The sequence below is a fragment of the Vipera ursinii genome (assembly GCF_947247035.1).
Source record: "Vipera ursinii genome assembly, chromosome: Z".
Taxonomy (NCBI): domain Eukaryota; kingdom Metazoa; phylum Chordata; class Lepidosauria; order Squamata; family Viperidae; genus Vipera; species Vipera ursinii.
The window spans coordinates 50,225,216-50,246,238 of NC_139517.1; the positions used below are offsets into that span (position 1 = coordinate 50,225,216).

At 39.6% G+C, this 21,023-nt stretch overlaps 1 protein-coding gene across 1 annotated transcript in view; it reads left to right on the forward strand.

The window, feature by feature from the left end:
* Window positions 1–20,752, forward strand: part of LOC310649276 (transmembrane protease serine 11C-like) — a gene marked incomplete at both ends in the record, with an annotated part of 66,200 nt that extends 45,448 nt beyond the window's left edge. The window contains 5 exons of the mRNA XM_083377577.1: window positions 1,309–1,469; window positions 6,797–6,965; window positions 7,682–7,941; window positions 14,147–14,289; window positions 20,591–20,752. Of these exons, the coding sequence (XP_083233703.1) occupies window positions 1,309–1,469; window positions 6,797–6,965; window positions 7,682–7,941; window positions 14,147–14,289; window positions 20,591–20,752 (895 nt within the window). The remainder of the gene's footprint in view (window positions 1–1,308; window positions 1,470–6,796; window positions 6,966–7,681; window positions 7,942–14,146; window positions 14,290–20,590) is intronic.
* Window positions 20,753–21,023: the final 271 nt, after the last annotated feature.

The window sequence follows — 21,023 nt, forward strand, 5'->3', positions numbered from 1 at the left end:
TTCTATTGTATTTTGTATAGATGATTCTTTAGTTGTGGTCAAAGTTTGGGCTTTCATATCTGAGCTGTCTTCTTGTTCCTTCCCATAGCCTTTTAGTTTTTCATTGTCTGTGATAAGAGTTTGAATTATTGTTTTCAACATAGAGAGAATTTGTTGATATTCATCCATAAGGAAATTTTGTTCCTGGTCTTCTTCCATATTAGTATTTTAGATTAAAGCCTTTACACTTAGGAAATCCAAAAGAAGGAAAAGTTTTTTTTCTCAGTAAAGAACACAGCCTTTCACAGCTGTTGTTTCAAAAATTTTAAGGTTATGTGTCTTATCTATTTTCCTAGGCTGTCAGCCAGGCCCCTGAAGAATAACAGATTAAAATACCAAATTTGAGCACATGGTGTTGCCTCTACCTTTTAAAGTTTCCCTTTAAGTCCCAAAGTTATTTTAATCTTTTCAGTTTTTCTTCTTTTTTATAAGGAAAAACTCAGATTTTCAACAGAAGTAGATAATGAAAAAGAAAAAAAGTCTTTCAGTCCACAAGCTTTAAGAAATAAAATTCCAATTGGGATTCAGTTATTTTTTCAACATTTTAAATTCCCCTGGGTGGTTGGTTGCCGCTCTTTCTGGAGGGAGGGCTAAACTCTCTCTTTCCTCACCACAGGGGGGAAAATGCTTAGCAGCTTAAGGAGGCACAGAAAATAGTTAGGGTGTAAATGAGGTAGATCTCACCCAGTCTCTTCTGCACTTCTTTAAGAGTTGCCTGGTGGAAAATGTGACTTCGGCTATTCGTAGCCTAGGGATGAGCCATAATGGCCATTCCTTTCATCCGCCGGTTTGGAGGGATCACCAGGTCTAACATGAGAGTTGCGGCTCTCCCACAACCAGCGAAGGCCCCTCCTTGCTGGTCTTCGGGGCAACTTTTGGCCCTTTTCAGGCCCCCCCAGTGATGTAAAACTGGATGAGGGAGAGCAAGTCTCCTAGCTGTCCATGGCGGCTGTGAGGCAAACTGGAAGTCCCCATTTGCATACTTTTATTAAGAGACTGCATGGTTATGTCCATATAATAAGCTGGAATTAACACAGTTTGAGGGCATTTTTTGTTTTTTATATCTACAGAAATTAAATGTTTAAATGTGGACCTTATAAATATATCAACATGTTGACTAAAGTAAGAAGTTAACAAATATTGCTATTAACAATCATTAATTATGTTTCATTTTACCTTTTTTCTTTTTCTAGTTCCTTATTATAGAATCTACTGGTAATCACATAAGCACATTGATCACTTGTGATTAATAATTTGGTTGTCTTTCAGTCCTGATTCTGATGGAGTATTGGCTCAAGTTGTGCTAATCTTTTTCTCTCATACTGAAAGTGAAGTATCACTCCACATAGCAGCCAATAGAATTTTGCGGCATAGGCTGCAGATATATCCTGGGTCTGCACACATTGATCTCTCCTCTTCCTCTGTTACAGGTAAGTGTTTTGAAACTTTTAGTAGTAACTGAGGTGCAATTTATTGAGGTTTTATGCTGTATGTTTTGCACTATGCATCCACTAAAAGACTATCTGTAAACATCATAGAAATGGAGGATGTTGTACAACAGGTAGCAACCAAGACCATCCCAAAGAAAAAGAAATGCAAGAAAGCAAAATGGCTGTCTGAGGAAGCTTTGCAAATAGCTGAGGAAAGGAGGGAAGTGAAAGGCAAGGGAGAAAAAGAAAGATATGCCCAATTAAATGCAGAATTCCAAAGAATAGCTAGAAGAGATAAGAATGCCTTCTTAAATGAACAATGCAAAGAAATAGAAGAAAACAATAGAATAGGGAGGACCAGAGATCTTTTCAAGAAAATTGGAGAGATGAAAGGAACGTTTGATGCAAAAATGGGCATGATAAAGGACCAAAATGGCAGGGACCTAACAGAGGCAGAAAAGATTAAGAAGACGTGGCAAAATTACACAGAAGAACTATACAAGAATGAGCTTAACATCCCTGATAATCACAATGAGGTGGTCACTGACCTTGAGCCAGACATCCTACAATGTGAAGTGAAGTGGGCCTTAGAAAAGCTGAGCAACAACAAAGCTAGTGGAGGTGACAGTATTCCAGCTGAGCTATTCAAAATCTTAAAAGACGATGCAGTAAAAGTGCTACACTCAATTTGCCAGCAAATTTGGAAAACTCAACAGCGGCCACAGGATTGGAAAAGATCAGTTTACATTCCAATTCCAAAGAAAGCCAGTGCCAAAGAATGTTCAAACGATCGCACCATTGCACTCATTTCTCATGCTAGTAAAGTTATGCTTGAAATCCTACAAGCTAGACTCCAGCAGTATGTGGATCAAGAACTACCAGAAGTACAGGGAGGATTTTGAAGAGGCAGAGGAACTAGAGATCAAATTGCTAACATACGCTGGATCATGGAGAAAGCTACAGAGTTCCAGAAAAACATCTACTTCTGCTTCATTGACTATGCTAAAGCCTTTGATTGTGTGGATCATAACAAACTCTGGCAAGTCCTTAAAGAGATGGGCATACTGGACCATCTTATTTGTCTCTTGAGAAATCTATATGCGGGCCAAGAAGCAACAGTGAGAACTGGACACAGAACCACTGATTGGTTCAAAATTGGGAAAGGAGTCCGGCAAGGCTGTATACTGTCGCCTTGCCTATTTAACTTATATGGAGAGCACATCATGACAAAGGCAGGGGTAGATTAATCAAAAGTTGGAATTAAGATTACCGGAAGAAACATCAACAACCTAAGATATGCAGATGATACCACTCTAATGGCAGAAAGTGAAGAGGAACTAAAGAGCCTCTTGTTGCAAGTGAAGAAGGAGAGTGCAAAAGTTGGGTTGAAACTAAACATTTAAGAAAACCAAGATCATGGCATCTGGCCCTCTCAATTCCTGGCAAATAGATGGGGAAGAAATGGAGGTAGTGACAGATTTTATTTTCCTGGGTTCCAAGATCACTGCAGATGGGGACTGTAGCCAAGAAATTAACAAGACGCTTGCTCCTTGGGAGGAAAGCCATGGCAAATCTAGACAGCACACTAAAAAGCAGAGACATCACCCTGTCAACAAAAGTGTGTATAGTCAAGGCTATGGTCTTCCCAGTTGCAATGTATGGCAGTGAAAGCTGGACCATAAGAAAGGCTGAGCACCAAAGAATTGAGGCCTTTGAAATATGGTGCTGGAGAAGACTCCTGCGAGTTCCTTGGACTGCAAGGCGATCAAACCGGTCAGTCCTAGAAGAGATCAACCCTGACTGCTCTTTAGAAGGCCAGATCCTGAAGCTGAAACTCAAATACTTTGGCCACCTAATGAGAAAGAAGGACTCACTGGAGAAGAGCCTAATGCTGGGAAAGATTGAGGGCAATAGAAGAAGGGGATGACAGAGAATGAGGTGGCTGGATGGAGTCACTGAAGCAGTAGGCGTGAGCTTAAATGGACTCCAGAAGATAGTAGAGGACAGGAAGGCCTGGAGGAACGTTGTCCATAGGGTTGCGATGGGTCGGACACGACTTCGCAACTAACAACAACAACAATATATCTAACATATGATTCTGAAGGTGATGCAGAAAAGGCTGAGGTGGAAAACTGGCAGGAAATTTGGAGCTGCTAGCCCTTATAGCAGCTGAAATTTGAGGAAAGATCTCATCACAGGGGAAAGAAAGCTGTACTGTCTATCTCACAGTTGTACAAGACCTTTCTTCATGTCATTGTTTGCTAAAAGCAAATAAAATGCTTGTTCTCTTATGAATAAGAAACTGGCTTAATGTTACATTATTTTCACTACTGTTCATAATTGATCTTCATAAACTTAATTTTTTAAATCCAATTTCCCATTATATCACATTCTTTCTCTACCTTATCCTTTATACTTTGGCACCAATCAGCTGTTCAAAAAACCTGTAGTTTCGGTGCAGAAGGATTTTCAGAGCTTGGGGCAGGAACTTAGCAGTGATAGGCTGTAGTCTTAGTTTTTCAGAGGTTTTACCTGTATATACGGAGTAAAAAGGGGGAAAAACAGTGTATAGCAGAGTTCAATATATGGATAAAGGAGTGATGCAAACTGAAAGGTTTTGATTATGTTAGTCATGATGTTTGTAGATGGTTTGATAAAAAGATGTGTAAAAGAGATTATATGCATCCATCATAGAAAGGGACTGAGCAATTTAGTATTAGGTTCAAGAGTTTTCTGGAGAAGATTTAAATGGAATAATGGGCACAGAGAGTTAATTTATACAGAACATTTTTGTCCCCAGCAATCTAAACCTAATAGAGTTTCTAACATAGGTGCTTGTATGGTTAAGAATATTAAGGTTGATGTTAAAATAAATCAAGCTTTTGATAATGTGTGCCATACCATGTGCACTAATCAAACAGGTGTTAAGGAAGAAGGGCAACTCGGACATTTGTCTTCCAAAGGATAGAGGAAGGAAACTAGAGAGTCAGCCATACTAACTCCTCCTAACCAGTGCTTTTTTTGTAAAAGAAAAAGGTGCCGGAACTCACACATGTCATACAACCCACCTTGCCTACCCTACAAGGCTCCATCCAAAAAAGGTGCCAGAACTCCGTTCTGAGCGTTCTATGAGGAAAAAAAGCCCTGCTCCTAACAAAGATAAAGTGATAGAAGGGGTTATAGGGACTTGGGGGGGGGAGTGACCATGTAATATTGGAATTCAACATTATGCAAGCACAAGGAATAAAAAAAATAAAGTAGTCTTGGACTTTAAGAGAGCTGATTTTAATAAACTTAGAGAGTGCATGGGAAGGATTGATGAAAATCCTCAAGGAGAAAAGAACTCAAGAAGCTTGGGAAACTTTGAAAAGTGACATTATAAAAGTTCAGTTTTGCACAATACCAATGTAGATGAAAAATAAGATATCTCAAAAGAAGCCTGCATGGCTCCACATAGACTTCTCTATGTATAAAAAAGTATAAAAAGTGGACAGAGGGGCACATAAGTAAGGCAGAATATTGTATTCTGAATAGTCTGAATATGAACTCAGGAAAGCTAAGGCTCAAAATGAACTAAGGCTTGCAACAAATGTCAAAACAAAAAAAATAGCTTCTTTCAATATGATGATGTGTTTCCTGTACACATTAGTTAACTGATTAGCAAAAAGTTCATTTCTTCTGCTTTGATGGGTGGTTTATAGTACACAGTTATTGCAAAGTTATTTTTTCCTTTTATATAAGCATTTAAGGAGGCTTTCATCCTTGGTTTTATGCATTTCTATTGACTTGCAGTGATTTCTTATATATAATGCAACTCCACCTCCACTTTTGTTAGGTCTAATTTATATTCTTTCAGCAATTTCATTTCAATTTCAAAATTCAGTTTCAAGAATTTCAAGAATTCTTGACAAAATTCTCTTTATTATTCTCTTTTATTATTATAAACTCAGTCAATAATTATTTCTAATCTTGTTAATCTATTCTTGCTTACTTCCCCACCAGATATGAAGGGAGAAATGGCTCAAAGAATCTTCAATGGCAGTAAGTACACAGTAAATATTTCATTTTACTTAAAACAGATAGAAGTCTCCTTTTAAAATAGGTTTCAAACTAGTCATAATAATCTAGTTTTACTGGCCATTTTAGATAAATGTAAACTTGGTATCAGACCTGCCCCAATCTAGGTCTCTAGAAAAGAAACACTTTGACTCCATTTGATTGAAGTGATAGGTTCTTTTATTAAAGATAAGGGGTTGCAACAAAAGCTAGATTATTCTCAAAATGGAGTCAAAAACACAAAGTAAATATTTCAAACCTAAGAATGCCTCATAAAGAAGACTGGGGTTTGTGAGTGTATTTTTCTATTACATGGCAAGATACTTATCTTTCCAGAACTGCAAAGAGAATTGTTTGCGGCTAGATATTATGTTCTCCCATTTGTACTTTTAAACAATATTTTTTTAAAAAAATTAATAGACAAACTGCCCATGTACATCTGGGGAAACTGAAACTGTAAGTTGTATTTTATTATTCTGTCATTCTATAAGGACTTGCACTTAAAATACATTCATACTATACTGCTGGATTTCCCAGGCAGATTTTATTTTATTTTTTTTTATTTTAATTCCATTTATATCCCGCCCTTCTCCGAAGACTCAGGGCGGCTTACAAGCTTAGCAGTAGCCTTCATTCTATGTATATGCCTGCTTGTTAGGGCTTTCACACACACCCCCAAGATTTGATGATTTTATATTATTCTGCTCTATTTACATATATAATATTGCCTAACACTTACAGCAGCTAACTGCCATGTAGCTGCTTTGAAAATAGATCAACAAATCCTTAAACATGATTCCTTAGATGGTATGGCCTCCGATTAGAACTGAGAGAGTTCTAGAAATTTGTGTTTTATCATTTTATTTATAGGTTGATTTTATATTTTGATATGTATATTTTAAAGTACTTTATTTGACTGAGAGGAATTGTTACAAATTTTATAGAGCCTAGCAGCATGCGCGCGCGCACACACACACACACTCTTATTGTGCTTATTGATTAGCCTTTGAGAGTATTGCTTTGTAAAATTTTGTTAGTGCACAGCAGGGGTGTCAAACTGCCCCATTGCCAGTGGGAAAAAAGTCATGAAATGTTGCGACATGTAATATGATGTTGCAAGTTTGACACCCCTGGTGCAGAGCTTTGCTGTTAAGCTGACAAATGTGAGTAAACTTTGATTTGTCTTTGTTGTTACAATTCTGATCAGTTTTATGACCAATGTATATCATACTTATTAAGCTGAAAAATCTTTTCCCCCTTGGCTTTAATAGTCTGTGGGCTTCGATATAACAGGTCATTAGGATCATCAAGAATAACTGGAGGTGTATCATCTGGGGAATGGCCATGGCAAGCCAGTCTCCAGCGAAACAACATCCATCGTTGTGGTGCAACATTGATCAGCAACACATGGCTTCTATCTGCAGCACATTGCTTCAGAGCGTAAGTTTCCAATTGAGAATAACTATGATATATTTTAATTAGTATTCTAAATAGCTTTGATTGACATCTAAAATTAAACAATTCAAAATATATAATAATGGAGAGGGCCTGAAGAAGATGGCCTTCACTAGAAACACATATGTGAGGTAAATGCAGAATTCCATTGGCCTCTTTGAGGAAATAACCATCTTCAGGGAAATGTCTTCATACTTCACATTTTCCCTTTCTGAAATTTCTTTCCATTGACAATATGTTTCTTCTTAGAATGTTATCCTCTACAAAGCTCTGCCTAGGAATGCGAGGGGTATAGGAAGACTAAAGAAACCATAATAAGCCATTCTTTTTGAACACTGGGTCTCTTATAAGTAGCTTCCTTCTTATGTTCCAGCCAATGTGGATTTAGGAATATTTGGTTTGAGATTAAATGCTTAGCATGACTGACACTGGGATCATGGGAAAGGGTTAAACAACATTGCATACCAGCCAATTTTGGACTCTGAATCTTCATGACATGTTGCACATCTATTTTAAAGATCTTCTGTGCAACCATGAATATTAGAATGCTAATTTGAATCCATTACATGGGTACAGATTTAACATACATCAATTCCTGTGATTTATTATGGAAATATATTTTTTTGATTTATTTTTCAGTAGTCTCTTTTTGGTAGAACTCAGATAATTCACAGTGACATTTCTCTTTTGTTCGTTTTCAGAGCAAAAAATCCACATAAATGGACAGTTAGCTTTGGAACGTATTTAAGACCTTCTCTAATGATACGGCTTGTCAAAACAATTATAATTCATGAAAAATACCAGAATGCAGGTCATGAACATGATATTGCTGTTCTGCAGTTGACTAAAAGTGTAAAGTTTACAAAGGCTATTCATCGAATTTGTCTCCCAGATTCAAATGAAAAGATTCCATATAATATTGATGCTGTGGTTACAGGATGGGGAGCACTTAGTAACGAGGGTAAGCATGCCAATTTAGAACACTATTGTATTTTATACTAATCACAAATTATACATTTTAGATAAAGAGAAAGAAAAGATTATTCTTTTTTGAATCAGAGCAGATATTTGTCTATCATTTGCCAGCCAAATAATTAATGTAGGGAAGAAAATTAGTTGCATGGAGATAGAGAAGAAATGAGACTAAGGAAGATGAAAAAATATAGTAAAAATTGAAAGAGAAAAAGTAAGCACAGAAAGTGCAGGTGGTGACAGGAATTAATTGAGAAAGATTAATGCAGAAGAAACCACTACAAGCCAACAAGAATTAGATTGGCATCCAGAAAGATTATTAACAATACGTTGGCTGTCCAGACATTTATTGTGTAAGAATGTTGTTGTTGCTGCTGTTGTTAGCTGCGAAGTCGTGTCCAACCCATCGCGACCCTATGGACAACATTCCTCCAGGACTTCCTGTCCTCTACCATCTTCTGGAGTCCATATAAGCTCATGCCTACTGCTTCAGTGACTCCATCCAGCCACCTCATTCTCTGTCGTCCCCTTCTTCTCTTGCCCTCAACCTTTCCCAGCATTAGGCTCTTCTCCAGTGAGTCCTTCCTTCTCATTAGGTGGCCAAAGTATTTGAGTTTTAGCTTCAGGATCTGGCCTTCTAAAGAGCAGTCAGGGTTGATCTCCTCTAGGACTGACCGGTTTGATCACCTTGCAGTCCAAGGGACTCACAGGAGTCTTCTCCAGCACCATAGTTCAAAGGCTTCAATTCTTTGGCACTCAGCCTTTTTTATGGTCCAACTTTCACTGCCATACATTGCAACTGGGAAGACCATAGCCTTGACTATACGCACTTTTGTTGACAAGGTGATGTCTCTGCTTTTTAGGGTGCTGTCTAGATTTGCCATGGGTTTCCTCCCAAGGAGCAAGCGTCTTTTAATTTCTTGGCTACAGTCCCCATCTGCAGTGATCTTGGAACCCAGGAAAATAAAATCTGTCACTACCTCCATTTCTTCCCCATCTATTTGCCAGGAATTGAGAGGGCCGGATGCCATGATCTTGGTTTTCTTAATGTTCAGTTTCAACTCAGGTTTTGCACTCTCCTTCTTCACCCGCAACAAGAGGCTCTTTAGTTCTTCTTACTTTCTGCCATTAGAGTGGTATCATCTGCATATCTTAGGTTGTTGATATTTCTTCCGGCAATCTTAATTCCAACTTTTGATTCATCTAGCCCTGCCTTTCTCATCATGTGCTCTGCATATAAGTTAAATAGGCAGGGTGACAGTATACAGCCTTGCCAGACTCCTTTCCCAATTTTGAACCAATCAGTGGTTCCATGTCCAGTTCTCACTGTTGCTTCTTGGCCCGCATATAGGTTTCTCAAGAGACAAATAAGATGGTCTGGTACACCCATCTCTTTAGGAACTTGCCACAGTTTGTTATGACTAACCAATCTTTTCCATCGTTAACTATGGGGGAGTGAGGTGTTACCCCCCCCGTTGATAGGGCCCGCAACTTGGGCGTCCTCCTGGATTCACGGCTCAGTTTGGAAGATCATATAGGAGCCGTGGCCAGGGGGGCTTTTGCCCAGGTTCACCTGGTGCGCCAGTTACGGCCCTATCTGGACCGAGATGTCCCACGCACAGTCACCCATGCGCTCGTGACCTCCCGGCTAGACTACTGCAATGCTCTCTACATGGGGCTGCCCCTGAAGACCACTCGGAGGCTTCAGCTGGTGCAGAATGCAGCCACGCGAGTTGTGATGGGAGTCTCCCGATACTCCCATGTAACACTTCTTCTCCGCGAGCTGCATTGGCTTCCAGTTGCCCTCCGGGTGAGATTCAAAGTGCTGGTGATGACCTATAAAGCCCTAAATGGCATGGGCCCGGATTATCTGAGGGAGCACCTGCTGCCAGCGTCAATTTCCCATCGTCCTGTGCGCTCCCACAGGGAGGGCCTCCTCAGGTTACCGTCGGTCAAGGATTGCCGATGGGCGATCCCCAGGGGGAGGACGTTCTCTGTGGGCGCGCCTGCCCTATGGAATCAACTGCCAACAGAACTCCGGACTGCCCCCGACCTTTGTTCATTTCGCCGGGACCTAAAAACCTGGCTCTTTGAGCTATCTTGTCTGGACTGAGGGGTTTAATGTTTTTAAATTGTGATTTGTTTTTTTTTTGCAGCTAGACTTAACTTAATTTTATTTTAATTTTATATTGTATTGTTTTTAAATTTTGCCTTGTAAACCGCCCTGAGTCCTTTGGGAATTAATAATAAATAAATAAATGATCCACACAATCAAAGGCTTTAGCATAGTCAATGAAGCAGAAGTAGATGTTTTTCTGGAACTCTCTAGCTTTCTCCATGATCCAGCGTATGTTGGCAATTTGATCTCTAGTTCCTCTGCTTCTTCGAAATCCTGCCTGTACTTCTGGTAGTTCTTGATCCACATACTGCTGGAGTCTAGCTTGTAGGATATTAAGCATAACTTTACTAGCATGAGAAATGAGTGCAATGGTGCGATAGTTTGAACATTCTTTGGCACTGCCTTTCTTTGGAATTGGAATGTAAGCTGATCTTTTCCAATCCTGTGGCCACTGTTGAGTTTTCCAAATTTGCTGACAAATTGAGTGTAGCACTTTTACTGCATCGTCTATGGACAGTACCAAAAGTGTGTAAGAATGTAAAACAGTAATTAGCCATCTTAAACTTGTCAAGATTTCACTTAATTGGGGGGGGAGCTTTTCTTACTTGGAATGGCATGAAACTGTTCCACCAGTTTTCAGCAATAATAACCCAGAGGACAGCAAGATTTTATGGTTATGGGGCTACAGGTTACTGAACCTTGTTTTTATATTTGGAAATTTGGGGAGGTTACTTAATATGAAAAATACTGAAGAGGTTAACTCAAACCTTCACAAACCTACCCCAAATCCATCTGTATATCAGCAGTCAGTATGACTCCACTTGAAGAATTTGAAGAAACAGGTAGTCTTGATATACATGCAGGCATTTAATAATATTAGCAGTTAAAAAAGACCCCCCCACCAAAAGCTATATATGACCCCATTTCAAAATTACAATGGCTGCAGTCCTCTGGAATGATTTGCCCTACGGCCAATCACAGGGACACTGCAGTGCTCCTTGCCTCTCTGCCCCATCCTCCTTTGCTGGGACCCTGCAACTCTTGGGCCTGCTACAGCAGACCCATCATCCACCACACTTACCTTTTGAAGATTTCTGGATATGCATCCATGAATTGTGGTTACACCCCTGAATCGTTGCCACTTCTGGAATTACAGCATGTGACCATGTAATAAATCAATCCAGTTTGCTGACTTAACATGGTTTGTACAGCATTGCAGAAGCTCTTTGCAGCTTTCAGAAGCTTCCGCAGCTTTGGGCAGACCTGAAGCACTTTGTCCTCAGGCCCTGTGACAGGGACCCAAAAGCAACTACTATTTTGTGGGCTGGACAAAATGGCAGTTGCTTCTGGACTCACCCATGCAGTTGTGTACTGAAGCAATCCATTCCAGCCCTTTGGAAGTCCTGGAGCTCTTCAAAAGATAAGTGAGGAGAGGGTGTTTGGCTTGGTGGGGTGGGAATCAGGCCTAAGGCTTGGAAGGACTCAGTAGGGAATGGGAAAAGGCTTACGATGACCCAAAAAGTGGGAGGTGGACCATTGGGCATCTCAGAAGTGAAAGACTTGGAAGGACCAAGAGCCTGCCCTTCTCAAGGGATCCCATGCTTTGCTTAATATTTAAAGTTTAATAATTCATTGGGGAGAGCAGAGATGAGGGGGGTCATTTGATGAGATGCTTAATGACAGTTGCAACATGGGACATGTTGTATCTCAAGGATTACCTGTATATGTAATCCTTGTTTCAATCACTCTTTCAGCAACAGTTTAAAATTACAATGGTGCTGGATAGAGGGGACTTATGACCAGTCCATAGTTTTGGCTGTTGCAGTGTTCCCATCATATATAATCATATTCCAGACACTCAGTCCAGCTTGTGATTATGACATTGCAGTAACTTATGATTATGTGATTGTGGTTTTTGACATTCAACTGTTGGCTTTACACAAGCAAAGTCAGAAGCTGTTTCTACTCCCATCACTTTTTTGCGTAGCTGACTTTATAGTACCTGCGTCTTCCTGCTTAACAACCTGTGCAGTTCTTGGGTTACAATGGCAATGTGGACTGCTAGGACTGCCATTACTAAATTATTTCGTCATGTGACATTGTGCTTTAAGAACACATCACATAGCAACAGAAATTCTGGTCCCAATTGCCATTGTAACCCAGGACTACTTCTAATCCAAAAAGGAGCAACAAAAAAAGAAAGAAGGGAAGAAAGGAAGAGAAAGAAAGGAAAAAAGAAATGAAATGAAAAGAAATGAAAAGAAAAAACAGGAGTAGAACATAACAATATATCATTAGTGACAATTCACTTGTTACAAATTTTTAGCCCATATTGCTTTTGGAAATGAAAGAATTGTTTCAATGACCAGCCCATTTTTAGTCCTTCCCTCAAAATGGTAAGAAAGAGACAGGAATTGACTGGTGAGAAATTGATAAAATGAGTGAAAAAGATATTTCCTATCAGTCTTCATTTCAGATATTATATTCAGATATTTTTTTCTGGCAAAAGTTTACAGACATACAGATATTCATAAGATTATTACAAATTGGGGCAATATTTAGAAATTTCCACAGATACAATCCATAGACACAATTAAAGTTGATGTATATATGTCTGTCCCTATCTTTAAATCCTAGGTCTTTTTAAATCTGCAAAAATTTGATCATTTGTTTAATAGTCCTGAGCCATCTACAATACTGTCTCACTTGGAAACCACTCTCTCCTGTCTTGCCAACTTCATTTCTTGCACTCCCAGCCTATTCTTGCAAGATTAATGAAGATTACTTGAGGCTAAATTCAGAACTGTAGTTGTGCTAGTACTAGATCTAAGAGAAATAAAAATAAAAAACAGAGCCTTAAGTAGTATTAGTCAGCTACTGAATAATGAAGAACCAATTAATCATAGCTTTTGTTGTCCTTTTGAAACACTAGGGAATAAAAAATGATTCAACACTGATCTCCACATTCAGTATATCTATATACTATAATTATATTTGGTTGTTTGAACCCTCACATTAGCCCAAATGGTGGATTATACTACAACAATTTTTGAACCAAAATAATTATCTCTACTAACTTAAAGAATATGTAAAAATAATCCAGGAACTATTAATCCAGTGAAATTGAAATTACCCTGAGGTTCACACAGGTGCGGACATTGTAGTATTCCTGAGTTCAAATGGCCATGATTTCTGATGTTTGCCAGTTTCCCACAAGCAAAGTCAATGCCAAAACTGGCAGGAAATTTGAACTTGCTCCTTTTCCCCCTGCTTTTTTGCCCACCTCTGGTTATTTTTAAAGCAAAGTGATTGCAATACTATTCAGGAAAATTTAATGTTCATTCTAACCACATCAGAGTGCCCTACCTTTCTCTCAAAGGATGACCAAATGGGCCACAGGCAGTTTAGTTTTTAATATAATAAAATTTCACTGAGTTTGTCATTGAAACTGAAATACATTTGCCCCAAATAAACAATTTTCTTGATTACTACTCATCTTTTCCTTTCTAATATCTTCTAAAGGGAAAATTCAGATTAATTTCTGCTACCTTCTCATAATATTTATTCAGGTTTCAATACCTATATTTTTCTTATAAAAATGCCTATTTAGTACTTATTTATTAGAACAATACTCACTAATTTATTTAGTACTGTTATTGTTAGCAGGAAATGATAGATATTCTTTGTTTGGGCAACAATCTTAATCTTAAAAAAGACAGATTGAGCTTAAAAAATTGGGTGTGGCAGCAGTAAAGTGTGAAGATATGTATTAATGTGCTGGTGGGCTTGGGACCCTGATGGGGTATGTTATGATGGAAGTGGTGGGCTGAGTGAGAGATAAATCATACCATTCATACTCTTGGTTCTTAACCTTTATTTAATATTGTGTTTTGTTATTTTAATGCTTTTATATTTATGCTTTTATACCACTGTAAACCAGCCAAAGTCACTGGTAATGCAGGAGCTATATAAATTTAACAAACAAGCAAATATTGTATGTGCTGAATATGTTATTTAATGCCTTTCCTGTCTTAGTGCAAATAATCTGGGAAAATAACTGGATATTTCTGTTCAGGTGAAACTCCTAATGTCCTTCAGGAAGCAACAGTAAAACTCATAGACTCCAAAGTTTGCAATAGAAAGGAAGTGTACAATGGGGCAATAAAACCTGGAATGATATGTGCTGGATATCTTGAAGGAGGAATTGATTCATGCCAGGTATGGTTATATCTTATCTCAACCAGTGGGCTAAAAATGATTCAGCATTAATCCAATTTAGGGATTTAAGTGCTATTTGTGGAATACTAATTATCATGAATCTGTCAAAATTAATCTTATCTTTTAGTCTTTTTAAAAAATACATTTTAATGTATTGAGCAATATTTAATTAGATATGAGATTTAGAGATTGCATGACTCAAAAATGGGTCTGGGTAATTTATACTTAAAAAACAGAAAACAATAAAAAGAAAATCCTGTGTTAGAGATAAGCATTCTACTTCAAGGCCTGGGAAAAAGACTAAATTTATAATGATGTCTGGAACATCACCAAGATGGAAGGCATACGGATCTCTGGGGAGATACTAATCCAGACAACAGATGCCATGATAAAGAATGATCAAGAAATAATGTTTTGGTCTCAATATGTGACATTATGTGATCAAGAGAACCTGAAGCACATTGATCTACATAGTCATTCATATAGACAGAAACCATGGGAGAATGGCAATTCTGCAAATAACCTGGTCTTATGCCATAAAGGTTTTTATAGGTGGTCATCAGGATTTTGAATTGCACCCAGAAATTTATTGGCAATTAAGGTAGCTTGTGGAGCAGTGGTGTCATAAGGCAATACTCAGGGTGGAATGGGACAACATGGCACAGCCAACTTGCTGCAATCAACTTGCCATGGAGAACTTTAAAAGAAAAGGTGAAGGCATTTGGGGAAAGCAAAGAAGGTAGAAGCAGGGAGGAAGAGCTAGTAGAACAAGTAGAGATCTTAGAAGACTGAAACCTATTCTGGACAGAGGCAGCTACTATGCAACCCAAATTGTAGGTAAGAAATATAATAGAAAGTCAGTTTGTCTAAATCAGTGATTCTTGAACTGTTTGACTCAGATTGAATAACATCATTACCCCACCCCCACCCAGAAAAGCAGCTTGTTATTTTACTCAAGTTTCCTGGAAGCAGCAGTTCCATCTGGATCCTTGATTTACAAACAAATAAATGGCTCCATTATCAAGATTTGATCAGATTATGCCTTTAAGGGTAACCGCCCATAGTTTAAGAATTACTGGTCTAATCAAAGCCTAACAGCAAATTCTAACAAGATTCCATCTTTGCATACAGGCCTAGGGCTTCCAACAGAATTGCCAATTAGAAAAAGTCCCAAACAAATTGAGGAAGTATAATTCCTCCAGAGGCTATTGACATCCATATTCAAATGTTATTGTTGTTATTATTATTGCAGCAGAAGAAGTACACAAATTAATTTATTATTTTAGGCAATCATGGCACCTTGTCATATTGGGTTTCTAGCTGTTGTTAATACCAGTTCTAAAGATTATTTAGGGATATCTAGCTTTGGAAACTGCATGTGCTGCTTGTCCTCTTCTGTATGTTGCCAATGCTGTGACAATGGATGTTGTTGCTCTGACAACTGAGAACCAGCAGCCATTTTTACTTTTGGTTTTAATGTGCCTTTCTATTCTTCTAGAGTTCAAATGTAGAAGGTGGGATGGGGTAAATGCCTGAGGATTTAGCTAGCCATAAAAATGTAGAAGTGTGGAAACTCAGGGACCTGTTCAGATAAGGTTTTGGTGGGCTGAGGGGCCGGGGAGGAAAGCCCACGTTTAGTGCTAATTGGGGAATGTGATTTATGACAGCTCTTGTGGGTTGGGAATTGCAATTTGTTACTTTGTATCTGGGAGGAGGGAATCTCATTCTTGGGTTCAACTATGTAAGTGCCGATACTTTGTATCCTAAATAAAATGTTCTTTAAGGAAGAATTCTTGCCTTGAAGTTCTTTTACTGGTTTCATCTATCGGAACCATGACATTAACCCAAGAATCCTATCTACTCTAACATCCTTTGGGGTCCTGAGCTCCAGTCACCTTCCCAAATCAGAGGGAAGGTAGACAAAGATTCAGGGAAGATTCAGCATGGAGAAAAAAGATGCACCCACAACCAGCACCCTGACTATGGCAGCTGCCTCAGCGGAGGAAGCGCAAGCCCTTGTGTCGTTGGAGAAAGTGAGTTTGGAACTGCTGGCAGTGGGAGTGAGACCCAAAATGCGGGAGCTATTGTGGTCCTGGGGAGTGGACCCTGCCCATTGGAGCCGCTAAGCATCCCGAGACAGCCCAATCGAGGAAGAGTTCTTCAAGAGTAGCTGAGTCGGAGTTGCAAGTGGGTGCCTTGCAGGAATCATGCTTCCCCGATCGGAGAAGAACAAAAAGGTTGGTGGCGGCAGAAGTTTCGGATGAGTGGAAGTACCTGTCTGCACTCCGTCCCCAATTGGTGGGGAAGTTGGTGGAGAAATTCAAGGGGCTAGATGTGAGAAGCGAGGGACAGGTCACCCTCTCCTTGCCCATTAGTGAGCATGATGACCAGCAAGATCAGCACTAATCTATGCCCAGAAGAAACCTTAGTCCCAGTGACAGAGCTTGGGCGGCTACTCCACACTGAAGCCACCAGCATCAACCTCAAACCCAGTGGGGAGGAAGAGTCCTGACTTTCAGTCATGGGATGACAGTCCAGGCTGTCATTGAGCATCAAGGAGTCCAGAACGCTACTCATGAAGTGACAGCCTTGGCTATTGGAGAAGGCCTAATCGGCGTCACAGTCTCCTGACAGGCATCACTGCTGCGAAAGCTCCAGATGGTGGAATTGTTATGACAGCCCTGAGAGATGCCTTTGTGACAGTCCTGACCCTCGGAGAAGCCCTGACCAGCATCGCTCGTCAAGGTCTCCTGATAGGCACCACTGCCATGAAAGCCCCAGATGGCAGAATTGTTATGACAGTCCCAAGAGACGCCCATGCTACTGAAGCCCACACCATCACCGAAACCATTGAAGCCCTGATTGCTAGTGGTACCATGAGAGCCCTGACCATTACTACCATTGGTCACACAGCCCCGATTATCACAACCGCCATCACCCGAGCCAGAGACCTGCACTTAGAGCCAACCTGAACATAGAGGTTCAACACGACTTGGTTCAACAGCTGGGGTGTGCAATCTGTTGCACAGACAGCAACCACCAGGCGCAGAGCAGCCACTTGGGGGCCAGCAGTAGTTGGGCATGGAACCATAGCTGAGAGGACAACAATTAGGTGGGCAGCAACCTATAATTGCACCACCTTTTAAGGCCATTTTTGACGGCGATCTGGAGAAGTTGGTTTTCTTCCTCAATCAGATGCATTCCCATATGAACCAAAATGCCAATTTTTACCCCGACCCCACTTGCCCTGGTCAATGTTTTTGCAGCCAATTTAGAGGGGGAAGCATCTGAGTGGCTAAATAACTTGTACAACAAACAAGCGACTGAACTAGGGAACCTCCATCTTTTCATCTGAGGTTTGATAACCAGATTCGAGGATGCATCCATATCTCTCAAAGCCAAAAAATATATTCACAAGGTGAATCAAGCCAGCAGGCCTGCATTGGAATATATGTGGGAATTTTGGAGGGTGGCAGGTCAGATTAAGAGGTGGCCAGAGCACTCCCTGGTACATCACTTCAAAGAGGGACTAGATGACCATCTATCCCAGGCCTGTATCACTCGGGGAGTTCCTGATCAACTACAAGAGTGGTACCGAGTGACAGTGAAGCTAGACATCGAACTTGCTCACTATAAGAAGCCGACTCATCCAGAAACCGAGTCGAAGCCAGAACAAACCAGATGGCTGCCACCATGGAGAATCTCAGCAACCACAGCCGGGGAATCTCCTAAGCCACCTACGGGCCCACCGATCAAGTGCTTCAGATGTGGCCAACAGGGACATCAAGCGGTGAATTGTCTGGTCCCATATCCCCAGCAGAAAGGCAGATTGGGACCGCTGGAGAAGAAGAAACCTGCCCAGTGGCTGACAAAAGAAAAGTCAAGCAGGGTTGCACAAGAACCTGTCATCCAGACCGCATCACCTATGCAGGAAAGAGCTGAGACTCCAGCTGGAACCACACCCACTCTGGCCTCCTACGACAGCGATGACAAGGGAGAAAACGACCCTTTTACCCTAGCTGTCAAGCTCATAGTCCTCAAGACAGGGGTACAAATGGACGTAGATGCTATGTGGACTATCAACAAATGAACTGGATTGACCTCTTCCCTTTCGCTGAGGTGGCTTACAACAACACCGTTCATCGCAGCATGGTTTTATGCCTTTTAAGATTCCTACGGGGAAGGAATTCAACCCAATACCTCTGCATCCTCAAGGACCATCTACCTCCCAGACTCTTGACCAATGGCTGGCAGGGTGGGGGAAGTATAGGACAAAATGAAAACCATGTTGAAAAAAGCCTTGGAGACTTATAAAAAACAAGCTGATAAGAAAAGGGTTCCCCAGAGATCGTTTCATGTTGGGGGGGAAATTTACTTATTCACAAAATATGCATGACTCAAATTGGCTAGTAAGAAATTAGGACCAAAATACCTAGGTCCTTTTCCCATTGTCAGAATTATAAACCCAGTTACAGTGGAATTGAAACTCCCACAACTCCTAGAAAAAATTCACCCTGTTTTTCATTGTAGTTTATTAAAGCCTTTCCAGGGGTCCACTTTACGACCTCCTCCCAAGAAAGCAACTGGTCCCCTAGTGGCATCTGGACAAACACATTACGAAGTAAAATGTATATTTGATTCTAGAACTTTTAAGGGGAAAGTTACAGTATTTAGTACAGTGGAAGGGATACCCATTATCCGATGCCACTTGGGTTAAATCCAATGATGTGAAAGCTGATAGGCTCATCTGTAAATTCTATGACCAACACCCCAATAAGACAAGGGGCAACCCTTAACCTATGCTTCTGTTTAAATTGCAGGATTACGCCTTTTTGTTAAGGGGGGGCCAGATGTCAATGCTATGACAATGTATATCATCACTCTGACAAATTAGAACCAGCAGCCATTTTTACTTTTGCTTTTAATGTGCCTTTCTATTCTTTTAGAGTGCAGATGTAGAAGGGGGATGGGGTACATGCCTGAGGATTTAGCTACCCATAACAATGTAGAAGTGTGGAAACTCAAGGACGTGTTCTGATAAGGTTTTGGTGGGCTGAAGGGCTGGAGATGAAAGCCCGTGTTTTGTACTAATTGGGGAATGTGATTTATGACAGCTCTTGTGGGGTGGGAATTGCAATTTGCTACTTTGTATCTGGGAATAGGGAATCTCATTTTTGGATTCAACTATATAAGTGCTGATACTTTGTTTCCTAAATAAAATGTTCTTTAAGAAAGAATTCTTGCCTTGAAGTTCTTTTACTGGTTTCATCTATTGGAACCATGACATATGTGAGGAATAAAAATTCAACTCCAAGGGTATTGGAAAACAAAACAAGTTTTATTAAAGTTTTTGCAAATGGCAAATCCCAGAGTCCACACCTGAATCAATTTTTGCATAGGTTTTTATACCCTGTCCCGTGCATCATGTGACATCGTTCCAAAGTGATAGGCCCACCCGGTCACATGCTTTATGACTGCCTAACAACCATTACAATTACCAAACCCTCCAATTATTAGATCAAAACCCCTTTTGTTCCTATCTTATATTCACTCCCTTTTCTATGGCATGATTTGTAACATCCTGCTAACTAAGGATATAGCCTTATCTACAAGATGAACTGTTACCCAAACTGGATAATTGCAATGATAAAAGATTTATGTCTTATAAGAGTGCCTACTTTACATCTAAAAGCTATGTGTGTAACAGAGTTCATGCTTCGGTTAAACATGGCTGCACTTTGGTTCATAGTTATACTTTAAAATACTAATTCTAAGCAGTTTTTATAAAGACTAAACCTTATATAAATTGAATAATATGTTATTCATAAGCTATATGCTATTCTACAATAGTGTGCACTATTCTAAAAGTATGCTTTAAGTCAGTATATATAATTCCTTTCTATTCCTTCAGCTTATTATATCTCCTTTCCTAAAAGTACCTTAGCTAAGTGCCTCTATATGCCTATTCATTTAACAGAAATGGAAAATTACAACATGTACATTTTTGTGTACCTCACATGTATACAGTTCGCAATACAAAGTAATAGTTCTTGGGTATGCACTGCCTTTTTTGACTCAAACAAAATTCATGGTTCTTTCTCAGGGTTGGTTGGAAAATCATCAGATAATTATAGGCATAACATTTTTGCTTTTTTGTGAAATGCATAAAAATAGTGATGAAAAAGTAAGTTGAAAACCACAAAATTCATTTTAACATCACAAAGACATATGATGAATATAAGTGTCAGCTTTTTTATTTATTTTTTTTGCTTCATACTAAAAATATTTTTTCTCCTGCTAGGGTGACTCCGGGGGTCCATTGATGACATTTGATTCAAGACAAATGTGGTACCTTGTTGGCATAGTGAGCTGGGGGGATGAATGTGGAAAACCAAATAAACCTGGCGTCTACACACGAGTGACTTACTATCGAGACTGGATTACTAAATATACTGGGCTTTGATGTAAGAAGTATAAAAAGCTGCACATATTTGAAGCTGTATAGATGGCATCCAGGATAATGACTTTGTATAAGTGTTTATATTATCTGATAAGTCATTAATAAAATTAACATTTAAAAAATAATAATGTATTTGGACTGTTAAACCAAAGCACCTATTGTAAAATGTACATTCCCAGTGAAAAGTTTGTAAATGTGCTTCCACATAGATTGAATAATTTCGTTCACTTTCCAACTGTTTTGTTTTCCTGTGCCTTCAAAAAGGCATTAGTAA